This window comes from Thunnus maccoyii, chromosome 12 (assembly GCF_910596095.1).
Source record: "Thunnus maccoyii chromosome 12, fThuMac1.1, whole genome shotgun sequence".
Classification (NCBI taxonomy): Eukaryota; Metazoa; Chordata; class Actinopteri; order Scombriformes; family Scombridae; genus Thunnus; species Thunnus maccoyii.
The window spans coordinates 15,744,298-15,766,447 of record NC_056544.1 but is presented as its reverse complement, the minus strand read 5'-3'; the positions used below and the strand labels follow the sequence as shown (position 1 = coordinate 15,766,447).

Sequence of the window (22,150 nt, the reverse complement as noted above, 5' to 3'; positions counted from 1 at the left end):
CAGTCCTGGCAAAATGTTTTACTGGGTAGACAAGAACAGTGTAAGATCAATCAATTGTAAGTCATGAAAAGGAAAAAAGAAAAACTGTTACAGTTGTAATTGACATATGGAATTGCGGGAGTAATGGGATTGGAGAAGTGTGGAGGTTTTCAGATGATTCGCCTACCTCTTTGCTGCAAGCCCTCAGCCTAGAGCACACTTTATCCCAAGACAAACGCTCACAGACACAGGGCGTGCCCTCGTAATACAAGGGTCCAGGTGTACAAAGGAGACTGAGAGATGGCTAAAGGGTGTAAGGGATAATAACATCATGTGTTAACACCCTGGGCCACATTTCATTGTGAGGAGTCTAGACTGACTTGACTTTACACATGGCATAGCATTACAATAGTAAGAAACTGCTGCACTTTTAATAATGTGAATAATCTGGAGGAATAACTGTGACGATGGCATTAAATCCCAAAAGGCTGAGCGACATATGAATGAATGTCTCGGGGGAACATGCCACAGCCTACCTACAGGAGTTCAAACACCCCACAATGATTAAGTTCAGCGAGGCATTGACATAAAATCCTGACAATTTACCGTAAGAAGGTTACAGAGTGAAGAATACGGCTATCAGTCACAGGCATTGGGAGACTTGGGGTGGAAAAGGAAAGAGAAAGAAAAGGAAAGAAGACAGCAAAGAAGACGGGGTTTGTTTCCTTGGTTACCTGTTTCAGCTCCCTCTCTTTGGCCTGGTTGCCACTTGCTCCTTTCTCCCTTTCAGCTGTACTGTTCCCTGGTCCTCCAGAGGAGAGCACAGTAATGTCCTGCCTGTCCACAGACAGCTCCAGCTCCAGCAGGTTCAGAGGCGAGCTGCAGCGAGACTGGAACAGCGGAGGGGACGCCTGGCCTTCACCTCCTCCAGACTGTGGTGTAGAGGAGCGAGACTGGCCCTCCATGGTGGCCTTTGGAGTTTCCGAGGATGGAGGGAAGTAGAATGACGGGGTCATGTAGCCTGCTTGAGGAGCAAAGGGATTCTGGGAGTTAAACTGGGTCTGAATACTGAAAGCAGGTGCAGCTGTGAAGGCACCCTGGACTGGAAAGGCAGCCTGACAAAAAGGCTGCGTTTGGGTGGGGAAGCCACCAGTCTCTGCGTGGTACACCGGCTGTGGTGGTGGAGGCCCGGGGGCCATTTGAGGGTACATGTAGTTGGGCAGCACTAGAGCCACAATAGGAGTGACCATGGGGGCGGTGTAAGGAGCAGGATGGATGGGTGGCGGGCAGGGAGGGGCCTGGGTGCCCTGGTTGTTCACAAAGCCTTGTAGAGTCACATCTGTGTGGGGATCAATGGAATTGGCTCTAGGGTAAACCTGGAGGGGGTAGCCTGGCATCATGGCGGGGTAGGCCATGGGAAAAGTGGACTGTGAGGTGTCAGAGGGAGACCAAGAGGTCGGGTTAAGTCCGTGGTTCCGAAGAGGAGGCCGCAGCTGCTGTTGTCTGTGATGGGACGCTGTGCTGTCTGAGGACTCGATCTGCTTTGCTCGCTTTGACTTGGTCTTCTTATTCCGTACACCCCGGCGTGTGGTGGGTTCCACACTCGGTCCACCCGGCTTGGCGGAGCGAGCAGCAGGTACAGCTATGGGGCCAAGAAGATAAAACAGAATTTGGTGAGTGATTTGGGAATTTGATAAAAGTGATTATTGTTGAAAACGTTTGAGTTTGCCAGTAAGAGTATGAGTTAATAAACAGAGTATGAGAATAATTCCAGTTTATTTAAAAACTTTTGTCTTATTTCTGGGCATCATTTCTATTGGTTATGATAACACTGTCCAACAAAGTAATTGTTGAGATCCAAGAACAAAGCGACATTGCTACAACAAAGTTAAATGGGGCAGAAACACAAGCAGTCAAACTGTGTTTACAAGTGTCAGAAATGTTTACAACTGACATACAACTGTCTGCTGTGCTTTCTCTTCTAAATAAGTTTGACTGACCTTGGGTTTGTCTGAAACCTGCATAATGATCTGACATCTCCTGTCTCCTGCCCCATCAGACTTAGTGAGTGCAATGTTACAGTTACCAATAAAAATGATTGCCAAAACTATGAAAACAAGACCTAAATTGTAATAAACCAGACTTATCCGTAAAAAGGATTCTGATATGATGTGTCAGTGTGGTGGGCAGTGGTACCATCGCTGGTGATCTGTTCTCTCTGGCGCTCCAGGTACTGAGAGCAGTTTGCTTTGAGGGTTTTGAGTCCGCGAAGCTCTTTGAAGCGGTACAGAAAGGCCTGCTCCTCCTTCTGTGTATGGGCTGCCAAAACCTGCTTGGTCAACCCCAGTTTCTTGTAGGACTCCCTCTCCTGACTGGGAGGTGAAACAGCAGAAGGAGGAACTCCAGAGTTCTTGCTGGATTCTGCAGTCTCTCCTGCACCTGAGATGTCCTCTATGATCTCTGTACGGATGACAGTGGGGAAACAGTTTTAACATACAACAAAGAAATAAAAAGTGGAGTTTTATGTACAACTGTTAAGCATTTGCAGTGACAACAACAAAAGCAATGTTGATCAAACATTACAGTGGCTTGCGTTGTTGCATACAGTATAATGGACTTGTCTTTAAAAAACAATAAAAGTGGGAACCCTCTTTCTAAGCCAGTGGTCAAATAACAAGACAACTGCAGAGTTAAAAACTGCATAATTAGTATTTACTTAATATGTCCCAAACACATGTTCACTCCATCATGGGTTTTTTGATTTGTGCTGGAGTTGTGCTCACTCGCTGGCTACAATGAGTATTATAGCGTCTATGGAAAGTATTAATGTTGGGTCTGTTTGTTTGACAATGTCAACTCATTCATCATGACTGCAATTAATATTGTATTTCCGCACTGATCTTAACCTGGCCGGTTGATAAAACTTTCACTGCTTATTAACATGATCCTCATCACTGTTTGAACGAGCCGAATGTTACGGATTGCAACTCTAACACATAATTGTTGCAATGGAGAAATTCTACAAACTGATGAAATGAGAACCAGAGCTGCCACCGACGTATCGCACATTGTGGATATTTAGATCAGACAAAAAAAAAATTCTTATTACCACCATTGCAGTTATTTTATATTGTGGGGAGAGTCAACTTTTTCTGTGTTTGAGATACAAGTTGCCAAACATCCACTGAAAAACACCACACATGTATACACACACATAAAAAGACACAGAGAATAAAGCATGTACACACAAAAGGTGTTCAGTTGCATTTACAGTGCTGTGCTGTGAGACAGTATGTTACTAAGGTTCCTTTTGTATAATAGTACATTTTGACCTGAAACCTTTGTGTGACAAATATGCAACAATAGAGGAAATAAGGTTGGAGGAAAACTTTTTCACAGCACTGTACCTGACTCTGGTTGAGGTTTCTTGTCCCCTACGTGCACTATTGTGCTACTGTAGCTACACTGGCTGGTTATGGACACCACACTTTCTGGTTTGTTAGGTACAGGTAGGGGCAGTGAATTGCCCACTACTGCTGTGGTTGTGTCACTGGACTTTTTGTCTTGATCATCCAAAGCGGAGAGACCAGAATGATCCTTCAACAAGGCTGGTTCTGCCAAAGAGAACAGAGAACAAGAGATACTGACGTGGAACTGAGTCTGAGAGAGAAGTTTAAAGGGAAGACTTTGAAGGCCTTAGAGGGCCATAGCTTTGTATGATAAGATGATATTAAGTTACCCTTTAATAGAAGGAAATGAAGTGATGAAACATACCTTCAGACACCTGCATGCTGTCGGATCCTTTCTCATCCGAGTTAGAGGATGTAGTGTTACTGGAAGATTGGCACTTCCTCTTCATGGTGATGGGAACATTACAGTTCTCCAAGTACCTATGGGAATCACAACAACACACTGATGAGTTTCTTTTTCTATCAATTAATTATCTGCAGGGATAACAGACAAGAGGTGAAACCACTTGCTACTTACTCCAACATGCCAAACACAAAATATGAATACATTGATATTATGCTGATACCACAGCATGGAATGTGGTTATCATTCAATGACATCATGTGGATCCTTATATTCGTACCTGATAACACTGTCCAGACAGCTGATCTGCTGGTAGGAGTAGACAGTTTGATCATTGAATGCCATCTCGTCCTGGGAAGAAGCCCTACTCTCCTCCACCGTCGCCCCGGTCTCCTTCAGGTTGAGAGGAGCTGCCGAGTCTTTGGGCCGCACCACTGCTGGGCTCTTCTGTGCAGACTCTACTGAGGAGAGGCCGGGAGTTAGCGGACGAGCAAAGGATGGCGTCAATTTAACAACAAATATGACATTTTCCCAACAACAGAACAAGTCTGAAAAAGACGCATTTTCTTTCTCACCACATCTGTTTCACACAAACACACACAGATGTGCAGGTATTTATCAGTTGGACTTACTGCTACTGGCTTTCTTGTTGTCTGGTTTGGTTGTCTGCTGCTCCTGGCTCTTCTGAAGATGTATTCCCTTACAGATTTCCTGAAAAGTTCGCTGTGAAACAGAGACAAGACTTAAAAGTCAGTATACAATAAATTTTGTTAAACACATTGACATTCTGTTGTATCTGATCTCAAATAAGTTGGTAGCAGTTTTATTAAGATGATTTATTCTAAAAAATTCAACGTGGCTCAATTCATTTTAATAAATATAAATACTTTTCACGTTAAGGCTGAAATGGAAGGATCCTGCTTTTCAGGAATCAGGCCAAAGTTATTGTGTATAAAATATATAACCACCTAATATTTCCTGTTGCCGCAAGCAGGACCGCCTGGGCTGGAACACATTTTAACAGACTGTAAGTATTTGGGTTTACTCACAGGTCTGGTTTTGCCGCTCACTTCCTCCTCCTCTCGCTGCATCTTGGTCCTGCTGCCATTGTTTAGGCTCTCACTAGAAGAGGTCATGCCCAGAATGTGGTCATTGCTGTTCAGACTATTGTAGCCACTGGACCCGCTGTTATGAATCGGCTAATCGAAGATAAAGAAAGGGAAGAAATGAATAGATAGTGTTGCAGTGCAGAGAAGATATAGCATCTAAGTGTTGCTCTTAGTTTTCTTGTTAAGGTCTTAAGTTTGTTCTTCCAATTTCCACCATGTTGTGTCTCTGCTTGTCATCTTAGTTTTGCTTGTTAATTTCTCTAAAAGTCAGACATTTCTTGAAGCCCTCACCTGTAAATACTGGCATTTGCATCTACCTATCTATCATCACTGTTCATTATTGTTTAACTTAAATAAACTACCTCTTCTTCTGTAATTCATTCCTTATCATTTCTTTAATTCCTTATCCTCTCTCACCTGCAGCAGGAGCCTGTGGATCTGCTCAGTAATCTCCTGGATGTCAGAGTCAATGTTCTTCATCTCGGCCACAGCAGAGGACGGGGCCACGAAAACATCTTCATTCACAGGTCCCCTGAAAAACAACAACAAACACATCAGCAGGTCAAGATAAACTTTCTGCAACATACATGATAAACATCATTACTATGTATTCAAGCACTGGGATATTGATCTATAATAAACTCTGAATCAATGTACATATTACAAAGTAGTAATACTCACATTCGCACTTTGTGTCTCCCAATAACAAAGGAGACTTTGCGGCTCCAAGGATTGACGAAACTGGACCAGCTGGTGTCGAGAATGATATATTCTCCGTTTCGTGCGCAGAACCGGATGGACGAGTGGTCAAATGGTTGCCCTGCGTACTGGAGGACTGCAGAGAAAGCCCGAAAATATAATCAGATCACTGTGGGGACAGATTTTCTGTGCAGACACAGGAAATTCTTCCTTTATCTGTTTCATTCCGTGAACTCACTCTTTCTGTGGATGGCCAGCATGATCGGTCGGTCATTTGGATGCAAGTGGAGGAGGACTGGGGTGCCAATCAGGTCCTGGGGGAGGTACCCGAGGAGAGGAACCGCCCTAATACACACAAAACACATATCACTTTGTTAGCTAGCAAGTTATAGCATCAGTACTCTTACAATTTAATAATCCCTTGCTCAACAATAAAATAATTTGCGCTAAGGCTTACCGCTCATCTACATCCTGGAACACACAACTTGGAGAGTGTGTGGTGGTGAAGATACGTTTGTCTGTTGGAATTCTGGGTGCTTTAAGGAAAAGAAAAAAACAAATGTAATTACAGAGGTCTATGTCATCTCAAATAGAACTGGGGCTAGTTTAAAAAGTCATCTTTCAGAAGCAGGAGTCAAACAGGAGAAAGATGTTCTCTGCTCATTTCACTACATAATTACTTTAAAATCTCAATATTTTATTTGCACTTTTATTACTTAACTGAGTATTATGATTTTGCTTACAATGTATGCTAATAGTAGCTGAGCATTATAATACATACAGGAGCATTATAATAAATACAGGACATGTGACAGTGGCTGGGAACTTACATTAAACGTGTAGCTATAGTTTGATATATGGAGCGACATTATTCCTGAATGCTTTTCATTACTTTTTGTCTGATTCATAAAACTGGCTTCCCAAACCTGTATATGGGCCCTTACCATCATAACCAGAGTGAACCCTCTCAGCCAGGAGGAGGCAGCAGAACTGGTCCTCAGCATGCACTGTGTCTTGGACCTTCATCAGGTAGGGTGTCATGCGGAAAGGATAGTACTGCAGGTCGCCCTCACACTCCTTTCCACCGCTGGAAATGAGTTAAAAGAAGAGTCAAATAAAACCAAATCAAGCCAAGAGCCAAGCCAAGGTCTATTCCATTCAAGTATTCACAAATATTCTCAATTATTCATTCATACTTGCATTCATGAATTTTGGATTTCAAGATTCTGAACACAAGGGGGCAGTGTTTACCTTTTTCCCAACCATATATAAATGTTCCTGTTCATTCTTTAATTTTTGCTCTTGCATGTTTCAGACTTCAATTGTCATGAAATCTTTGCAAAGTAAATTTATTTCTACATCAGGTGACGACTCAAATCAGACTGAGAATTATGTTTAAACAAAGTCCTACTATTGTTCAAGGTTTGACACTTGTCAGGATTTGGAGTGAAAAAAATAATACAATCAATGGAAACTTCCAACAAGTACAGTAAGGTCTCTGTGTGTGTTTGATATGTGTGTGTCTGTCTGCCTATATGTATAACTCTGCCTTGGAAAAAGCATCTGATTACAGTTTACACGCATGTGATGTCACAAACTAATTGAAAAGCATGTAGAGTGGAATGAACCGATGAATAAAAATTGCAAACAGGGACGAGCAGCAGATGGCCTGACACTGTGGTTGAACCAACACCCACCCACCTGATACGACAGAAGAAGGACTTCTCCTGCATGCAGTCAGACGGGGATGACTCTGAAACGGGAAAAAAGGATATGTTTCAATTCAAAGGCAATGTGATCCTGCCGAATGCTAGTCGGGGTCTCGGTTCCTGCAAGCGCTCAAGCTTTGATTAATTCCATCAAAAAACATCATTTGGGACCGCAGCTCTGTATTTAAATGCAATGAATTTAAACAGAGAGTTCTTTATTTGGTAGGCTAACCAAAATATTTCCAGGCATAGTGGTGACAAAGCACAACAGAAAAAACGGCTGCTCTTTTATTGTAGAAAAGATTTAAGGTAACTGAATAAAATTCATAAGCTTTTGCTGACCCAAAAGGCAATGTGGCCATTATCAATTAAACTAGAGAGGACATAATGAGCTCTTTGAGTTGCTGAAACACACAGAAAATCAGAAAAAGTCAATATTCTTGAGCAACTGCCTCTGCTGTCACAATGTTGTTAATCTATTCTTTCCATGGAATTAAATACATTTTAATTTCTGCATTCAGTCTCAGGCAGTTTTACATTTTATTCTTCTGTGAAGTAATAGGTGGACTAAAAGGTGTTCCTATTCAGTGGCCCCCTCTTTGCTTTCCTATTTTTGCTTTTGCATCTGAGAAAGCACAGTCTATTCTATCCAGCTTGAAGTGGCAAACATTAACAGTTTGATGAATGACTAAGGCCAGGTCAACTTGATCTTAATGTCAGCCTGTGCTTTACTGACACGTCGCCAAGAAAATGTGTCGAGGGATCTCATTCACTTTCATTTTTGCTTTTCTCATTATATTTGCTCATGTACGATACTTAAAAACAATGTGAATTATGTGACTAGACCTCCTCATCTCTCTGTATCACTGTCATCTTTACTAACCACAATCATGATGAAGGATCTCCTCTCGGTTATTACTATTAAAGTGACTTAAAAGAGCCATGTAGCTGTTATATATGTACCTGCTCCTGTGCACACGCTCCAGGAGGGCAGGCGGTAAGGCGTTGTGAAGCTGTAGAACACGCTAACGTCCTGCGGCGTCAGGAACTCCACAAACTTGCTGTTCTTGAACACCTCTCTTTTGCAGTTGAGGATGGAGGCAGCCTGGTCAGAAATGTAGACTATCCTTCCTGTGATGAGAGACACTGCTACTGCGAAAATGTCCTGTCGAAGAGACAAGTGTAATGGGAAAATTACTAATCGGACAAACAAAAAACTACTCAGATACAGTCAAGTATTTTTGAATTTATTTATTTTAAATTTAAATATTTCTGTTATTTTAAACATAATTCAATGACTTACATTGTTTTTCAGGGTGTATTCAGAAGTAATGCTGTCTATCTCCTCTATCGTATAAGACGATACATCCAGGCCTGAAGGTTGACTGTCATTGATCATCAGCAGCTGGTAATACTCCTCATTGGCTGCAAGAAACAATAAATGTGATTTTGTCAAATTCTGGTTAATACATAAAACATAACATTGAACAAACACTGGTTGGAAGGTGACAATTCACACAATTATGAGCAATATTCTCTACTAGCTTGAATGAGGAGCACAATAACAAGATGATCTAATCAAGCTGAAGACATTTTTTAATAATGAATAATGTCTCTCTGCTACACTCAAATGCGTCATTTACTACGACAACCAATACGTAGACTTAAGTGCTAAACCCCTTCCCGCCCATTTCCATCTGTAAATGTTTAGGCAGGGTAGCCTATAATGACCATTACGCCTACAAAAAATTTCCCCTCCTGCTCAGTTATATCCTTATTTCATTTTTTTTGGATCTCAGCTGCTGCTCTTCCTGAGAGCCAGAGAAAAGACATTCTTTTGGTACAGATAATTACTACATTCGTGTATATATTACTCATTGGAAACATACAATAAAACAGACTTCGAAACTGCAGGTATATAGGAACAGACCCCAAAACACAGGAAGGACAGAAGCACAGAGAAGACAGACAGGTTGGATGTGAATGTATTTTACCTGCCACCTGTTTGACACAGCGCAGGGCGTACTTGAGGGTGTTCACCGTAGACGATTTGTTATTGTGTCTCTTCTCAGGAGGAAGGTGAAGCTTCAGCTCTTTCAGGGTTTTAATCACTTCCTTCTGTGTCTTGGCTTTGGCAGATTCCTCACTACTGCAATTTGTACAATCACACATATGTGCAGCGGCAAGTCAGATATGGCAACAAGTATGAAGAGTCCCTTAAAGTCAGATTAAATACAATGAAATAATATTTAACTCTTTCACATCTCATTTTATAAGCAGCATTGGGTGGTAAACTAAGAATGAGACTGTTGTCCTGTGATGTGACTCAGACTGTGTGACACTGTGATACATTGGTGGTCGGTGCACTAACCTGCAACCGCTGGTTGAAGGGTTGTCCTGCTCCGAGCTCAGCAGACTGAAGGCGTTTGAGCTGCTAGGAGGAGATGGACTGTGGGAGTTGGAGCTGTGAGGGAGAGTGAGAAGGAGAATCATAAATTTTGCAACAAAGTAGAAGAAATTGTAACTTAAATTACCTTGAAGAGACAAAGAGAGAGGAGTGATTCTCATTCAGAAGGACTGTTTTTAAATCTGCTTTTCATTCATGTCAGCCATTGTCAAAGTGTTCCTTAAATGTTTATTTTGCCCAAATCTTTGAATAGAGTCTACTTTATCAATTAAAGATTAACAAATATACATAATCCACATTATCTAATCTAAGAGTAGCTAAGTACTAACTGGGTACAAAATGTTACCTTAATATTGTGATATTTCAAAAGCACAAATTTCACACGTTTCATACATGCTTCTCCTTCTCACCCAGCCGAGACAACTGCTGTTGCAAAGGTACTCAAATGACCTAATAAAAAAACAAGTATACTCAGTCTCACAATATGGAGTGTTGTTAGGATGGGCCTAAAAAAGATCAGCTCATTTTTGCCTTTGTGGAACAGAATAGGGAACAATGTGCATGCAGCTTCATCTCTCATTTGGGAGTGAGGTTACAAAAGAAACCACACTCCAACTCTGAGGTCAGTCTCACCTTCAGGGGGACTTAAAGTGCCTCAGTAGCTCAAAGGATGCACAACAGGTTGGCTCCAATAGAGAGGGATTTAGGGGCTTAAATACAACTGGAAGCAGAGGTGCTGCTAGAACTTTTGGGGCTCACTTAGAGCCCTGAAACTGTAAATATCATTATAGTATAATGTCTGCTATAAACAATATATATATATATATATATATATATCATTTATTATATAAAATGACAAACTTCAAGTGAATATTTCACATGTAGACTGTGAACGTTTATTTTAGACCTTAGAAACAGTCGTTTGACAGAAGTGGTTTGACATTGACTCAAGGTCCACATAATAGCCTTTTCCAGAGCTTTTAACAACATCTCATGGTCATCCTCAGTGGATGGACTTTCCTCATTTGTCATCCTAAGTACCTGTTGTCATCATAACCACCACTATAACAACAGCCTGTTGTCACAGGACCGGAGTGCCATACTTAAGCCACGTAATTAAAACTGAGCAAATTCTCATTTTCTGAGGAAGATGGAGATGAATTTAAAAGTTTGTAAAAAAGCTAGAAAGTGGACTTTGAGTTAAGACATTTTTTACATGGATGGTTTTAACATGTCCTATCATTCTCATGCATGTTTCTAGATCTGTGGGTCTGGAAAAATAACATCCTTTATTTAAAAAAGGAACATTGTATCTTTCATGGAAACACAACAAGGTTAGACTCATGCAGAATGCAGGCAGTCAGCTCAGGTGTGTGTGTGTGATCCACTGTATTAACCTACGAGCTTAACGCTTCACTAATACACTAAAATCGACATCTCTCAGAGACTCTGACTCATCGTCACATAGGTTACTATGTATAATAGGCTTACCTGACTAAGAATAGAAAACACCTTTACAAATAGCCTCCTCAAGCAGAAGCAGGTATCTAATTCTGTCAAATATAGCCCTCAATACCAAAGAATGCAACAGCTGGCTTTAGAATAGACAGATTGAACCTGTATTGGTGTCTGAGACTTAGAAACAGTTTATCACAGTCTTTGTGCTGACCTCTGTGGAAATGTGTTGCCAAAACAGAGGCGGACGAGGTTCTGCTTTAGTTTCTACTTTGTGCAGGAAGTTTCTCTGCCCAAGGTGACGATCAGGGCAAGGTGGTTTAATAAACCTTTATCATGATGGACATTTTGAAAGAAAATGAAGTATACTCAGAGTGCACTCTAAATATGCTGGAATTTTGACTGTTGATGTTAACTATTGTTCAACAATGCACAACAGAGATAGAAGAAATACTCACAGCTGCAAAAAATAAAAAGTAAAAATAAATAAATACAATAGAATTAATGGCAGATGATGGTCCAGGAAGATCTCAGACAAAGTATCTTTACTTTGGAAACACATTTTGCTTTCTCTTTGTGAAGTTTGATTGTCAGTGTCGTTCCAAAATCACAGTTTGTCAGTTCGCATATTTGTCATTTCTTGTTAGTTTAACAGTAAGCTAGATTGATTTATTGTATACTAACTGAAAAAAAGACATATAGTAGAATCATATACTATTAGTATGTTTGAGACACAATACAAGTGTAACTAATAACAGTGATAATGACTCAAAGCTCAGGCTGGATCATTGGCATACTTGACAAAAAAAACATTATTATAATGTTATTAGTTACAGCTGTCATAGCAGGTTTTGCTGCTATGACAAATCAACAGTGCCAGGCAGCATGGGAGTGGGGCTAGAAGAGCAGCAATCCAAAGGAAAACGATTGACAAAAAGAATAAACACACAGAAAGCCATGCATAGTTTTAGCTAATTTAACCTAAAGCCAGGAACTTTGTATCTGTGGTAGTAATACAACAAAGTCATACTACGTAGACACTCCACTGAACCATGTGTATTTAGTCCACAGTATTAGGCTACAAGCTTACCTAAAGACTATTAACAGCTGTCCAAGATACTGACTCACCTGAGCTACAACCCAGGTTACTATGAATAACCTGCTTACCTGGCTAACAATAGAAAACACCTTTACAAATGGCCTCTCCAAGCAAAAGAAGGTATCTAATTCTACCAAATATAGACTTCAGTACCAAAGAATGCAACAGCTGGTTTTAGACTAGACAGACTGAGCATGTATTAGTGTCTGAGACAGTAGGCTAAGTAGGTGGTAGTAAGTCTGTGAGTCGTGGAAACATGTTACCAGAGGAAAGTGCTAAAAGAGGCAGAGGAGTCAGTTTTAGTTGCTACTCTGTGCAGGAGGTTTTTTTTTCTGACCTTCAACTGACAGGTTGTGTGAACATTTGACCGCTCACCTCATCAAGTGTGTGTGTGTGTGGATATCTCATTACATTGAAGAAACATGAATAAAACGGGGAATCAGTTGCATATGAGTGAGGCAAAGGAGCTCCAGCGGGTTTAAAAACTGATGTTGTTTTTCTCTATAATGACTATCAATTAACTGTACAACTCTAAATGATAAATAAATGAGAACAATAAACGCAAACTACAATTGTGTGAATGATTGTTTTCTTTTGGATGAAAGATAAGGTATTTTCAATCTGGACATATTCACGAGTTGAGATTATAAAATAAGGCTTTCTGACAGTATGTATGCAAATTTTTCTGACTTGGAGGCACTTGAACATGATGCTTGTACATTTGTCATAGGCTACTTTCGGGGAAAAATTTCAGACTAAAGGCCAGTTAATTGGGGACAGCTTGTCCAACTGGGGACAAAAGCCGCGTCTCCAATTTGGAAAAAGATCATTTTTGGGTCAGTGGTTATGGTTACTGTTAGGGTAAACCTGAAATTATACCTTCCACATCTGCAAGTATGCAAGAGTCTGCTGGACTCCACGTGATGGAAATTTCATCATCTGAGGGTTTATGCATAGCAAAATTTTTCTTCTCAGGATGGCAAAGTCATGACCCACTCTACTCTGCCTCTGATTGGCTAGTCCTCATTGCCTTTATTGGTTTGGTTGGTTAGGTTCATGCATGAGGAGTAAGACTGGTTAACGTTAAGGTAGGAATATCAGGGTAAGCCAATCAGAGGCGGAGAGGGGCAGGCCATGACTTTGCCATCCTGGGAAAAAAAAATATTGCGTATGCGTAGGCTCTGTGCGGGCATCTGCGTACCTCCACTTTGCCCTGCATAGTCACAGCGCTGTCTTCCTGTAGACGCCGACCTACTGCGCATGTGTGGGACGCGTCCTCCAAGCGGACTCTAGAAAGTAGTATACACAGAGCTACTATGCATCTGTGGTGTCCACAGCTGGCCGAGTACGTGTCAGCTCGGGAGTATATCTGTGGCTTTAGTCTCCAGGAAATTAAGTAACATAAGTGAACATGTGTGCATGTGTGTGAGCTTGTGAGACCCACTATATTAGCCTACAAGCTTATACCTAAACTAATACACTAAATCCGCAGCTCTCAAGAGACACTGACTCATCTCTCAGATACAAGATGTTACTATAAATAACAGGCTGACATTACTTGGATGTTACAACATTAACAAATTGCCTCTCCAACCACTATCAAATACACAGTTATCAGTTTTTGAGGCACACCTGCACAATTCAGCTTCTGTTGACACTGTGTCAGAGTTTAAAGCAGCTCAGGCTCTGTCAAGTTGTACAGGACTGTGGGTGAGCGGTCGTTTTACTCCTCATTTCTCTGTGCTTTGCTGCATTCTTGTTCTCTGCCCTCACAAGCCTTCCAGGTCCTGCTGCAGAGAAGTTTGTTTGGAATGTTCCTTTATCTTCATAATGTACTTTTTGCTAGAAAATACAGGTGTATTTTGTGACCTCCACTCAACTTACAGCATGTGACATGCAAAACAACAGACTTTTTTCATGGCAGAAATTTTAACATGTCCAAATAGGAAAAGCACAGGTTTAATCAATCTTAATAATAAAGACTGTATTCTGGTGTTGTGTGTGCTCACTCACTGTAACAGCTCACTACAACACTCAATGAAACGGAGCCATCGTTAGTGTTGTTAGTTACACCAGTGGTTATCTTGCTGTGATATAGTAAGTCAAGTCTGCTGTGAAAAAGGTCTGTTAGTGATGATTTATCACAATATTTATGAAAAAAACTATTTTGTGCTTTAAAGTTGTGCTAAATTTGGTAATATGCATGGATTTATTTTCATTTTGATACCTAAGTCTTGCTTTGTCACAAAAGCCTTATTACATCTGCTCAATATGACTCATTGTTGTGAAAGAATAAAACATGAAACAGTTTTTACCTTATTACATAAGTTAACTATTCCCTCCTTCTTCCAGTCTTTGAGATAATCTAGTGTAAATATGTCCCGAGGAGTGATATCCATCTTTTCATGTGACTGTGACTTTTGATGGCAATCAACAACATTCTGTGGGACTGTTGTTTGTTTTACATCAGCTTTCTTTGTTCTAACACTGCTACAACCACAATCTCTCTCTCTCTTGTACTAATATACAGCTGAGGACCACAGACGGGTGAAGTAGGATCTTTGTGACAGGAGGAAATGGTGTTTATGGCTGATGCTATGGCTTTAATCCACATGGTCCACCAAAAATATTTAAGTCCACATCTCAGCATGTGGAAATGGCTTGGCTGTCAGGTATCGTGTTTCTCAATTAGCAACAGAGAGAAAAGAGAAATGTAGAGAGAGAAAAAAAGACAGAAAAAAGTTAGAGACAGAAATGTAAATTGGAAAAAAAAGTGAGAGAGAGAGATAAAGAGTCTATTTAGAGTTAAGGGAGCAGTTTACAAAAAATGGGTACAAAAGGTTACAAGTTCAACTGAGAGAAGAGAGGGGGGAGGGATGAGAGAGGGAGACAAACAAGGAAATAGAGAAACAAAGTGAGCGAGGGAATAGCAGCTGCAGTCAGACAAGCGAGGGAGCTGGTGTGTGTGTGTGAGAAATGTACGATGCAGACAGGAAAAGGGAGTGTTTTTAAAAAAAAAAGAAAAAAAAAAAGATCTGGATTCAAAAACTCAAGTGAGGTAAGAGAGGCACGGCTTAAAGTGAGAGATTACGAACGTGAGCGCACGTAACTCTGCTTGCTCCGCCCAGTGATAAACAAAGACAAACACTGCGTTACCATGGCAATAACAAGCAGTGACACAACCCATCTGGCATTAGGAGAAAGCCAGCCTCTGGCCTACAGCCTTGTAGATGACATCAATCCAGTCTTCCTGCTGGGAGCAACATTGATTTTATTTTTTTCCACCACTCTAGACTCTAGGCTCTGGTTCTCTCCTGTGCAGACTACATTGTGTCGGAACCTATTTTTGGTCATGCTGTGGTCATGTCTGGGCAGTTTTCAGGACTTTTGGAAATGTTCTATTCTCATGATTCAACCAAATACCTTATTCCAAGCTCAGTAAAGTAAAATAAAGCTTTTAACATCTGGTAACAGACAGCAGATGAATAGCGGCCTTCTTTGTTAACTCACTCAAAACAATAAATCAAGCGACCTCATCCCCTAATTCAATCAGTACTGTCACAGGAACTCAAGGGAGAGATGGGAAATTGAATACTATAATATGTCTGTTATCATTTTGCCAATGAAAAAGTTATGTTTTGTCAAAGGAAACAGACAGGACACCACTTTTTTCTAGTGGTGATGCCAGGTATGCTGTAGCACCACACCAGTGTCAGATTCAGTGATGCTAAAGTTTCAATTATGTCAAAAAGTATAAACAAATGAATACTGGATTTTTGAAGCAGCTATCGATTTTGACTTTTGTTTACATAAACATGTGAAAGATGCTAACATTTTTATAGGAATCATCTAATTTGGTCATTTAAGAATGTTGTATTTTACGGTTTCTCAGGTGGACAAATTATGTAATGACGACTGATTCTAAATTACCTAAAACATATCTTTGGCTTCTGCACTGTAATTTAGATCTCAACAAAAAAAGTCCCCAAACAAACAAACAAACCTGATAGATTGATGAAATACTGACAGGTGGCTCCACTAACATATATCTACTACTGGCCTCAAGGCTTTCCAGTCACAGATATCAATATATGTGACTCTGTCTAAATATTTCACCTAGTTTTGGTAGATCAGTGCTTCGATAAATCTAAAGGTGCCACCAGATCTCTTACAGTAGACACATTTCAAATGGTTGGGGAACCACTGATATAGACAGTAACACTGTGAATTAAAGCAAGAGTAGCTTAACAAAATGATATCCAACATCTGTGCAGTGAAAGAATTGTGGTTGATCTTATTCAAAAAAATAAACACCATCTAAAGAGTAAAAACTTTTTGATAGATAAAAGTCCAAACTCTGGCTGGAAACAGAAGAGGTTCAGTACTGTGAGGCTGACTGCAGGTTGTGGCTGCTTTTATATCTACATCAAACACATTTCATTTCTTGAATAAGTGAAAGAGTGTCTGGTCATCATGTAGAAGAATGGTGGATGTGAATTTATACAGATCCAACAGATGCAGACAGCATGTGAAAGACCAAATCAATGTTTTCTGTCGTATGCACAAATCAGATAACGTTGGCTTTCATGAAGACCAGAAGCAAAATGTGAGCCACTTGTATGTAATGTGAGCTGGCACGCGTTCAGGTTTAGTGAATGATAACACAGTTGTGGTAAGACGGAATGATGTTGAATTCATATCTGGCCTCAGTCCCGTGAATTAAATGTTTTGACGGAGAGCATGTCTGTATGTGGCTGTGCAGATTTACATCAATCTCACTTGTAGGAGGTCCTCAGCTGGCAGGAAGAGCATCGATAAGAGCAATATAATTTAAAAGCTATTATTCAAATCAATATCCGTTCAGATTTTGTTTTGCGGGAGAACTCTCATGGTCAAAGAAAACCCAGAGAGCAGTTTCAATTTGGTCAAGAGCTAGATAGCCATCACTCATTCATCAACAGCACAGACACTAGTCAATGCTGACAAACACATCTGAGGCTGATAGCTGCATTCATTATAACCAGACTGTGATGGCAGATGGCAAATCGCACATGAATTTTCATCCTTTATGCCTAAGCGATGTCGCTCCACATGAATATGATAATAAGGTCGACTACAGGGCCAAAGGAAGAGAAGTGAAGTCCGGCATAATTTTTTCCACTAAGTTGTGGTGTTTCCACAACAGTTTAGCTCCGGTCTACTTTTAGCACTGTTACAGAAAATCATTCAATGTATTTTTTTTTGTACAGACATGTATCAGCTATGACCCTTTTTTGTGACCCATGACTGCTGCAGTTGGGATTTATTTGTTGTTTCTAACTTTTCTGCTGATCTACTGGTAGATATCAAATGTACTGGTGTTGGCATCCTGCATATTTAATGCTTTATACCGCTTGTGTTTAAAGGGTGATTTATGATTGTGTTGCTAAATCAACAAACCTCATTTTACATGCAGCTGTTTGACCACAATGAGAACAGCACTCATCTTACAACACAGTTTTCCTGTCAGCCATGTAAACTGTTTGAAAGAGCAACTGTTGGCCTTATTTAATATCTCCTGCTACTGACTCCTTATCCTAACTGTCCTCCCAGAACTTAGGGATTGTTTGGCTCAGGAGAGTTTTATCTTAAAAAAGGAATCAACAGTTTGATTTACTGTGACCAAAAGACAATGAGGACTGAACATCACTGGATGCAGGAATGTTCCTGGATTGTAGAGGTGCTATTATTCAAACAAGGGATTTGCAAATGCCATCCACTCTAGTCTCTCTCGTTCTCTCTTACTTACACTCACAAATAAGTATGCCAAAAGACACATCCTAGCTTCTACCACAACCACCACTCACCTCTTGTTACTTTCAGAAGATTCCAGAAGTGCAGAGTCTTTGCTGTTTCCATTGGAGCTGCCCATTGACTCATGGCCGTTGCTCTCGTTGCCATGGCTGTCATTGCCGTGGCTTTCATTGCCGTGCGATTCACTCCCACTCCCGCTGGACCCGCTGCTCTTCATCTCCACGTCCTCCTCAGGGAGGGAGCGGGAGCGAGCGTTCTTGCGATGGTTGTGGGGTGAGGCGGGAGGGTCCTGACTGCTGCTGTCGCTGCCCTCTGAGGGGAGGCCTAGGTCAGGCCCACCTTGGCTGTAGCCACTCATCCGGTGTAGCTGTGCCATGGAGCTGCATGCGGTGGACGCTCTGCATCCTGAGGCTCCATCCTGGTCCTCCAGCACTGGGAAGCAGTAGGACTTGGAGTCTGAATCTTCTGACATCAGGAGGAGTGCTGCCCTGGGTTCGTTCTAGGTTAGTTAACTGGATAATAACAGAACACAATCACCCCATTTTCACAAGGGTGTTGCCAGAGGGAATGGGACAGGAAGCGGTCTGATCTGTACAGAGAAGGATATTATACATGTTAGCAATGAAGTCTTGTGCTCTGCAAGCTACGCATATTTTAAATAATTTTAAAATATGGTTAGTTGCCATACATTAAGCACTAAACCTTCTCAATCCCTTTGAAAGTCAAAAATCATACTGGTATTTTTTCGTGTTTGAGCATATTAACTATAAACTGTGTATAAGTTAGCATGTACCATTTGCAAAGGCATAGCATAGGTTTTTAGAAAGATTAATGCATTTCCTCTATGTCAACTAAGTTTCACATATTTTCAATGCCTTACTGACATGAACCGAAAACAGTGGCCAACTGGAAGAGAGGAACCCAACCTAAACATTATATTATGCTTATGAGAACAGTCAGCGGTATGTAAAGTGTGGGTGATTTGCATTAAATTAGTCAAAACATGCAAAATATCATGGTTCTTTAACACAAGAACATATTCAATCATTAGCATGCACATATACAGGTACTGTGTGTACAAACACATACACACACTAGCCATTTATGCAAGCAAGCACACAGTTAAAAATTTTCAAGGACATGAAGCAATGCTCCACCAGTCATCCTTCAAAAAGGCGTCTTTCTGTCTTTTGTCTGGTGCGATATCAGAGCACATAGCAGGGTTTAACTCCTGACCTCTGAAGGGCTTCTCTGATGTACACTGAAAATGCTCCATAATAGAGACAGTGTGGCCTTTTAGAACAGTGGATCTGTCCCATCTGAGGCCTCCAACCCTTTCAAAAGGATAATCTAACCTGGGGCACATAAAACACTAGAAACCATTTATCTGAAGGCCACGATAGCAGCAGGCAGGGTTTTAAATACACTGCCCTGTATGATACAAAATCAGTGTCATCTCAGATAATGATGCTACATGAATGCAAGAGTTCAGAAGAATAAGGAATAGGCATTTGTAAACCATTGTTCTAACCACCCACTAATGTGTAGATCTTTCCAAGGAAATTTCCTCTGGATACAGGAAGTGACAAGTTTCAGAAAGAAATATTTTCTCTGGATCATCTTCAGAAAAATATATTACAGCAGTAACAGTAATGAGTTGTCAACTGATCACGGGGGAATGTGGTTCAAAGATAACTGTGCATTCATCTTTTTGTCTATTGACAAAGTAATTATAGAAAGAACTAAGAGGAAGACTGAAGATTTACAAGAGAATTTGAAAAGTAAAATCTATGTGGAGACCGTACAGGATGATCTAAAAAGTGCAAGATGAAAAGGTGGATGAAAAGGTAGTGGGAGTAGCTTCAGCCCATAATGATATAGAATTATGCCATAATAATACCATGGTGATGCATGTAATCCATGGTTCAAATGATTGTCTCCATGTGAGGTTCTCTTGTACTTTAGCCTGACCATTTTTCACCAAGTCAGCAAGTTGAATTCTTGTACATTTACATTTTAACATTGTGAAACATAACTTTTACCTCTTAGTTATGGTCAAATTTGAGATTTAGAGCACAGAGAAATAACATGCTATTACTTGCATAATCCTGTTTCTAGGCAGCAAGATAAAGTCACATGACAGCCACTAAGTGTCCGTATCTAACCTCCAGTCTGGCTAATTTCCAGGGATAACCTGACTAGGCGCTGGCAGGCCTTCCTCTCTGCCCTGCAACGGAAAAATATCTATTTTATACTCTGACTAAAGAGCCACAGCGCCGTGCCCTTCTTAATTCACCTGAGCTCTTTGGGGATGAGCATGTGTGTTTATTTAGTCGAACTGAGTTAGTCTTTAGCATCAAGCCCATGCAAGCACAAGCTTTTTCACATAGGCCAAGTGCGACGCTCACATTGTCTGTTGATCTGCTAATGATCTGTTGAAAGCTGTGTGTTAGACTGTGTGTGTACATAATGGTAGAAAGGCAACTAAATGTTCACCAAGCCTTTGTGTTGATGCAAAAGGCCTCAATAAAAATCACAAAAATAAAGATTTACATTTGTTAAATGTATTTGCAAATTATTCCAAATTAATATGTGTTCGTATTTATTCAGAAATCTCTAAAGCATTTGGTTTGTCGGCACTATTGTTTGATTTTATGAACATTCTTATTAAACATTTTACAGTATAATGGTAAAAATAGTCATCCAGCTAACCCTCCGTTGCTTTCTGTTCACAGTGCACCTGATCAATAAGTTCAAAGCTTCAGTTTATAAGGTGAATCTCCCTACCTACTACTACCACTAAAGTATATCTATCTATCTTCTTCTCTCTGTCTGTGTCTTATTTACTTTAACATACAAAAAAGAACACGGGCAAAATTATACAGATTGTACACACAAGCAATGAACAAGCATAGACAGATTTGATAGTTTCACAATTTGCTGAAGTTTGAAAATGGGAAAAATTGAAACCTACACAAGAAAAAATTACTGTTCTAGAAATACTGGGTAAATTATATATAGGCAAAATGAAAGGCTTAAGTCTGTTATGCAGAAGGGAGGCTGAGGGGACCTGCCCACCCCCTCCCCCAGCTGTATCTGAAACCGGTATCATCTGGAACTCCAGAGTGCCTCATGAATTACGTAACATGACACAATGGTTATGATTTTGCCAAACTTTTATAGCAGAGTGAAAATGATTAAACGCATTAATGATTGACCAATCTGTTAACAATCACCAGCCTGCTTATCGCTGACCTTTCACAAAGCGGGGGGTTTCTCAAAGTCTTTGCTACTGTGTGAACTGGGTCAACATACAGCAAAATGACCAAGACAGTCAAGAAGAGATGAGTGAGCAAATAGCATTCCATTGTATGGAGATTGCTTGTTCATCTAAACTGGAGCAATGATTTTGGCAATGACTTGTCTTCTGTGAAAAGTAACGCACTTGAGATCAGCTTTGTGGTTATACTATTTTCTGCAGCAGATGATAAAAATGCCCCTTCATAAAAAGCCTTCTATTACACATTGGAACATCTAACTGAGAGAGATGACTAAGCCAACATAGTGTACATACTGAACATTCTGCACAAACCACTGCCCAGGGTTTTTGTTGCTCAGAGGAGGTTTTTGGCAGGCACTGCTTCAGAAGCAGCAACTAATACTCAAACTGCGGGCCAAAGTTAAAGAGCTGACCGTCATTGTGCCAAGTATTCATGAAGTCCAAGAGTTCACACTAGTTACCAACTAACTGCAAAACATTCACCTCATTACCTCGAACAATCAAATCAGTTGGCTTGATTCCAGCAGACAGTCTGAGAGAGATAAAGAGACAGAAGAGTTGTAAAAGAGATAGATTTACAGGGAAGAGGGGGAGATTAAGAGAGAGTGAGACTGTCTTTACAATAATCCTACAGTTACGCTCCAATTCTACCAAAACTACTTGGATACAGGGAATGCAAGTCAGCTGAGGTACTCAACTCTGTCAGAGATAAGATAAAGATGGTGAGCAGTTTAGACAGAGCAGGTAGACAGAGATACACTTCTTCTTCTGCTCTGAGAAATACTTTTTATTTTGAAAATCTTCATC

At 40.5% G+C, this 22,150-nt stretch overlaps 1 protein-coding gene across 3 annotated transcripts in view; it reads right to left on the bottom strand.

Annotated features, from left to right (window-relative positions):
- Positions 1–22,150, bottom strand: part of per2 (period circadian clock 2) — a 33,086-nt gene that overhangs the window by 4,448 nt on the left and 6,488 nt on the right. Inside the window, exons 2-20 of one of the 3 annotated variants that reach the window (XM_042428006.1) lie at positions 18,117–18,652; positions 9,681–9,773; positions 9,304–9,458; positions 8,613–8,734; positions 8,273–8,474; positions 7,302–7,353; positions 6,545–6,687; positions 6,058–6,136; positions 5,839–5,945; positions 5,583–5,736; positions 5,319–5,433; positions 4,842–4,991; positions 4,425–4,515; positions 4,073–4,253; positions 3,754–3,869; positions 3,387–3,593; positions 2,176–2,439; positions 714–1,621; positions 167–283 (exon numbers count right to left, since the gene is read on the bottom strand). In XM_042428006.1, coding sequence (XP_042283940.1) covers positions 167–283; positions 714–1,621; positions 2,176–2,439; positions 3,387–3,593; positions 3,754–3,869; positions 4,073–4,253; positions 4,425–4,515; positions 4,842–4,991; positions 5,319–5,433; positions 5,583–5,736; positions 5,839–5,945; positions 6,058–6,136; positions 6,545–6,687; positions 7,302–7,353; positions 8,273–8,474; positions 8,613–8,734; positions 9,304–9,458; positions 9,681–9,773; positions 18,117–18,535 — 3,675 coding nt within the window. In that variant the 5' untranslated portion in view covers positions 18,536–18,652. The remainder of the gene's footprint in view (positions 1–166; positions 284–713; positions 1,622–2,175; positions 2,440–3,386; positions 3,594–3,753; positions 3,870–4,072; positions 4,254–4,424; positions 4,516–4,841; positions 4,992–5,318; positions 5,434–5,582; positions 5,737–5,838; positions 5,946–6,057; positions 6,137–6,544; positions 6,688–7,301; positions 7,354–8,272; positions 8,475–8,612; positions 8,735–9,303; positions 9,459–9,680; positions 9,774–18,116; positions 18,653–22,150) is intronic. The other 2 variants (XM_042428007.1, XM_042428008.1) reach the window with 2 other exon arrangements.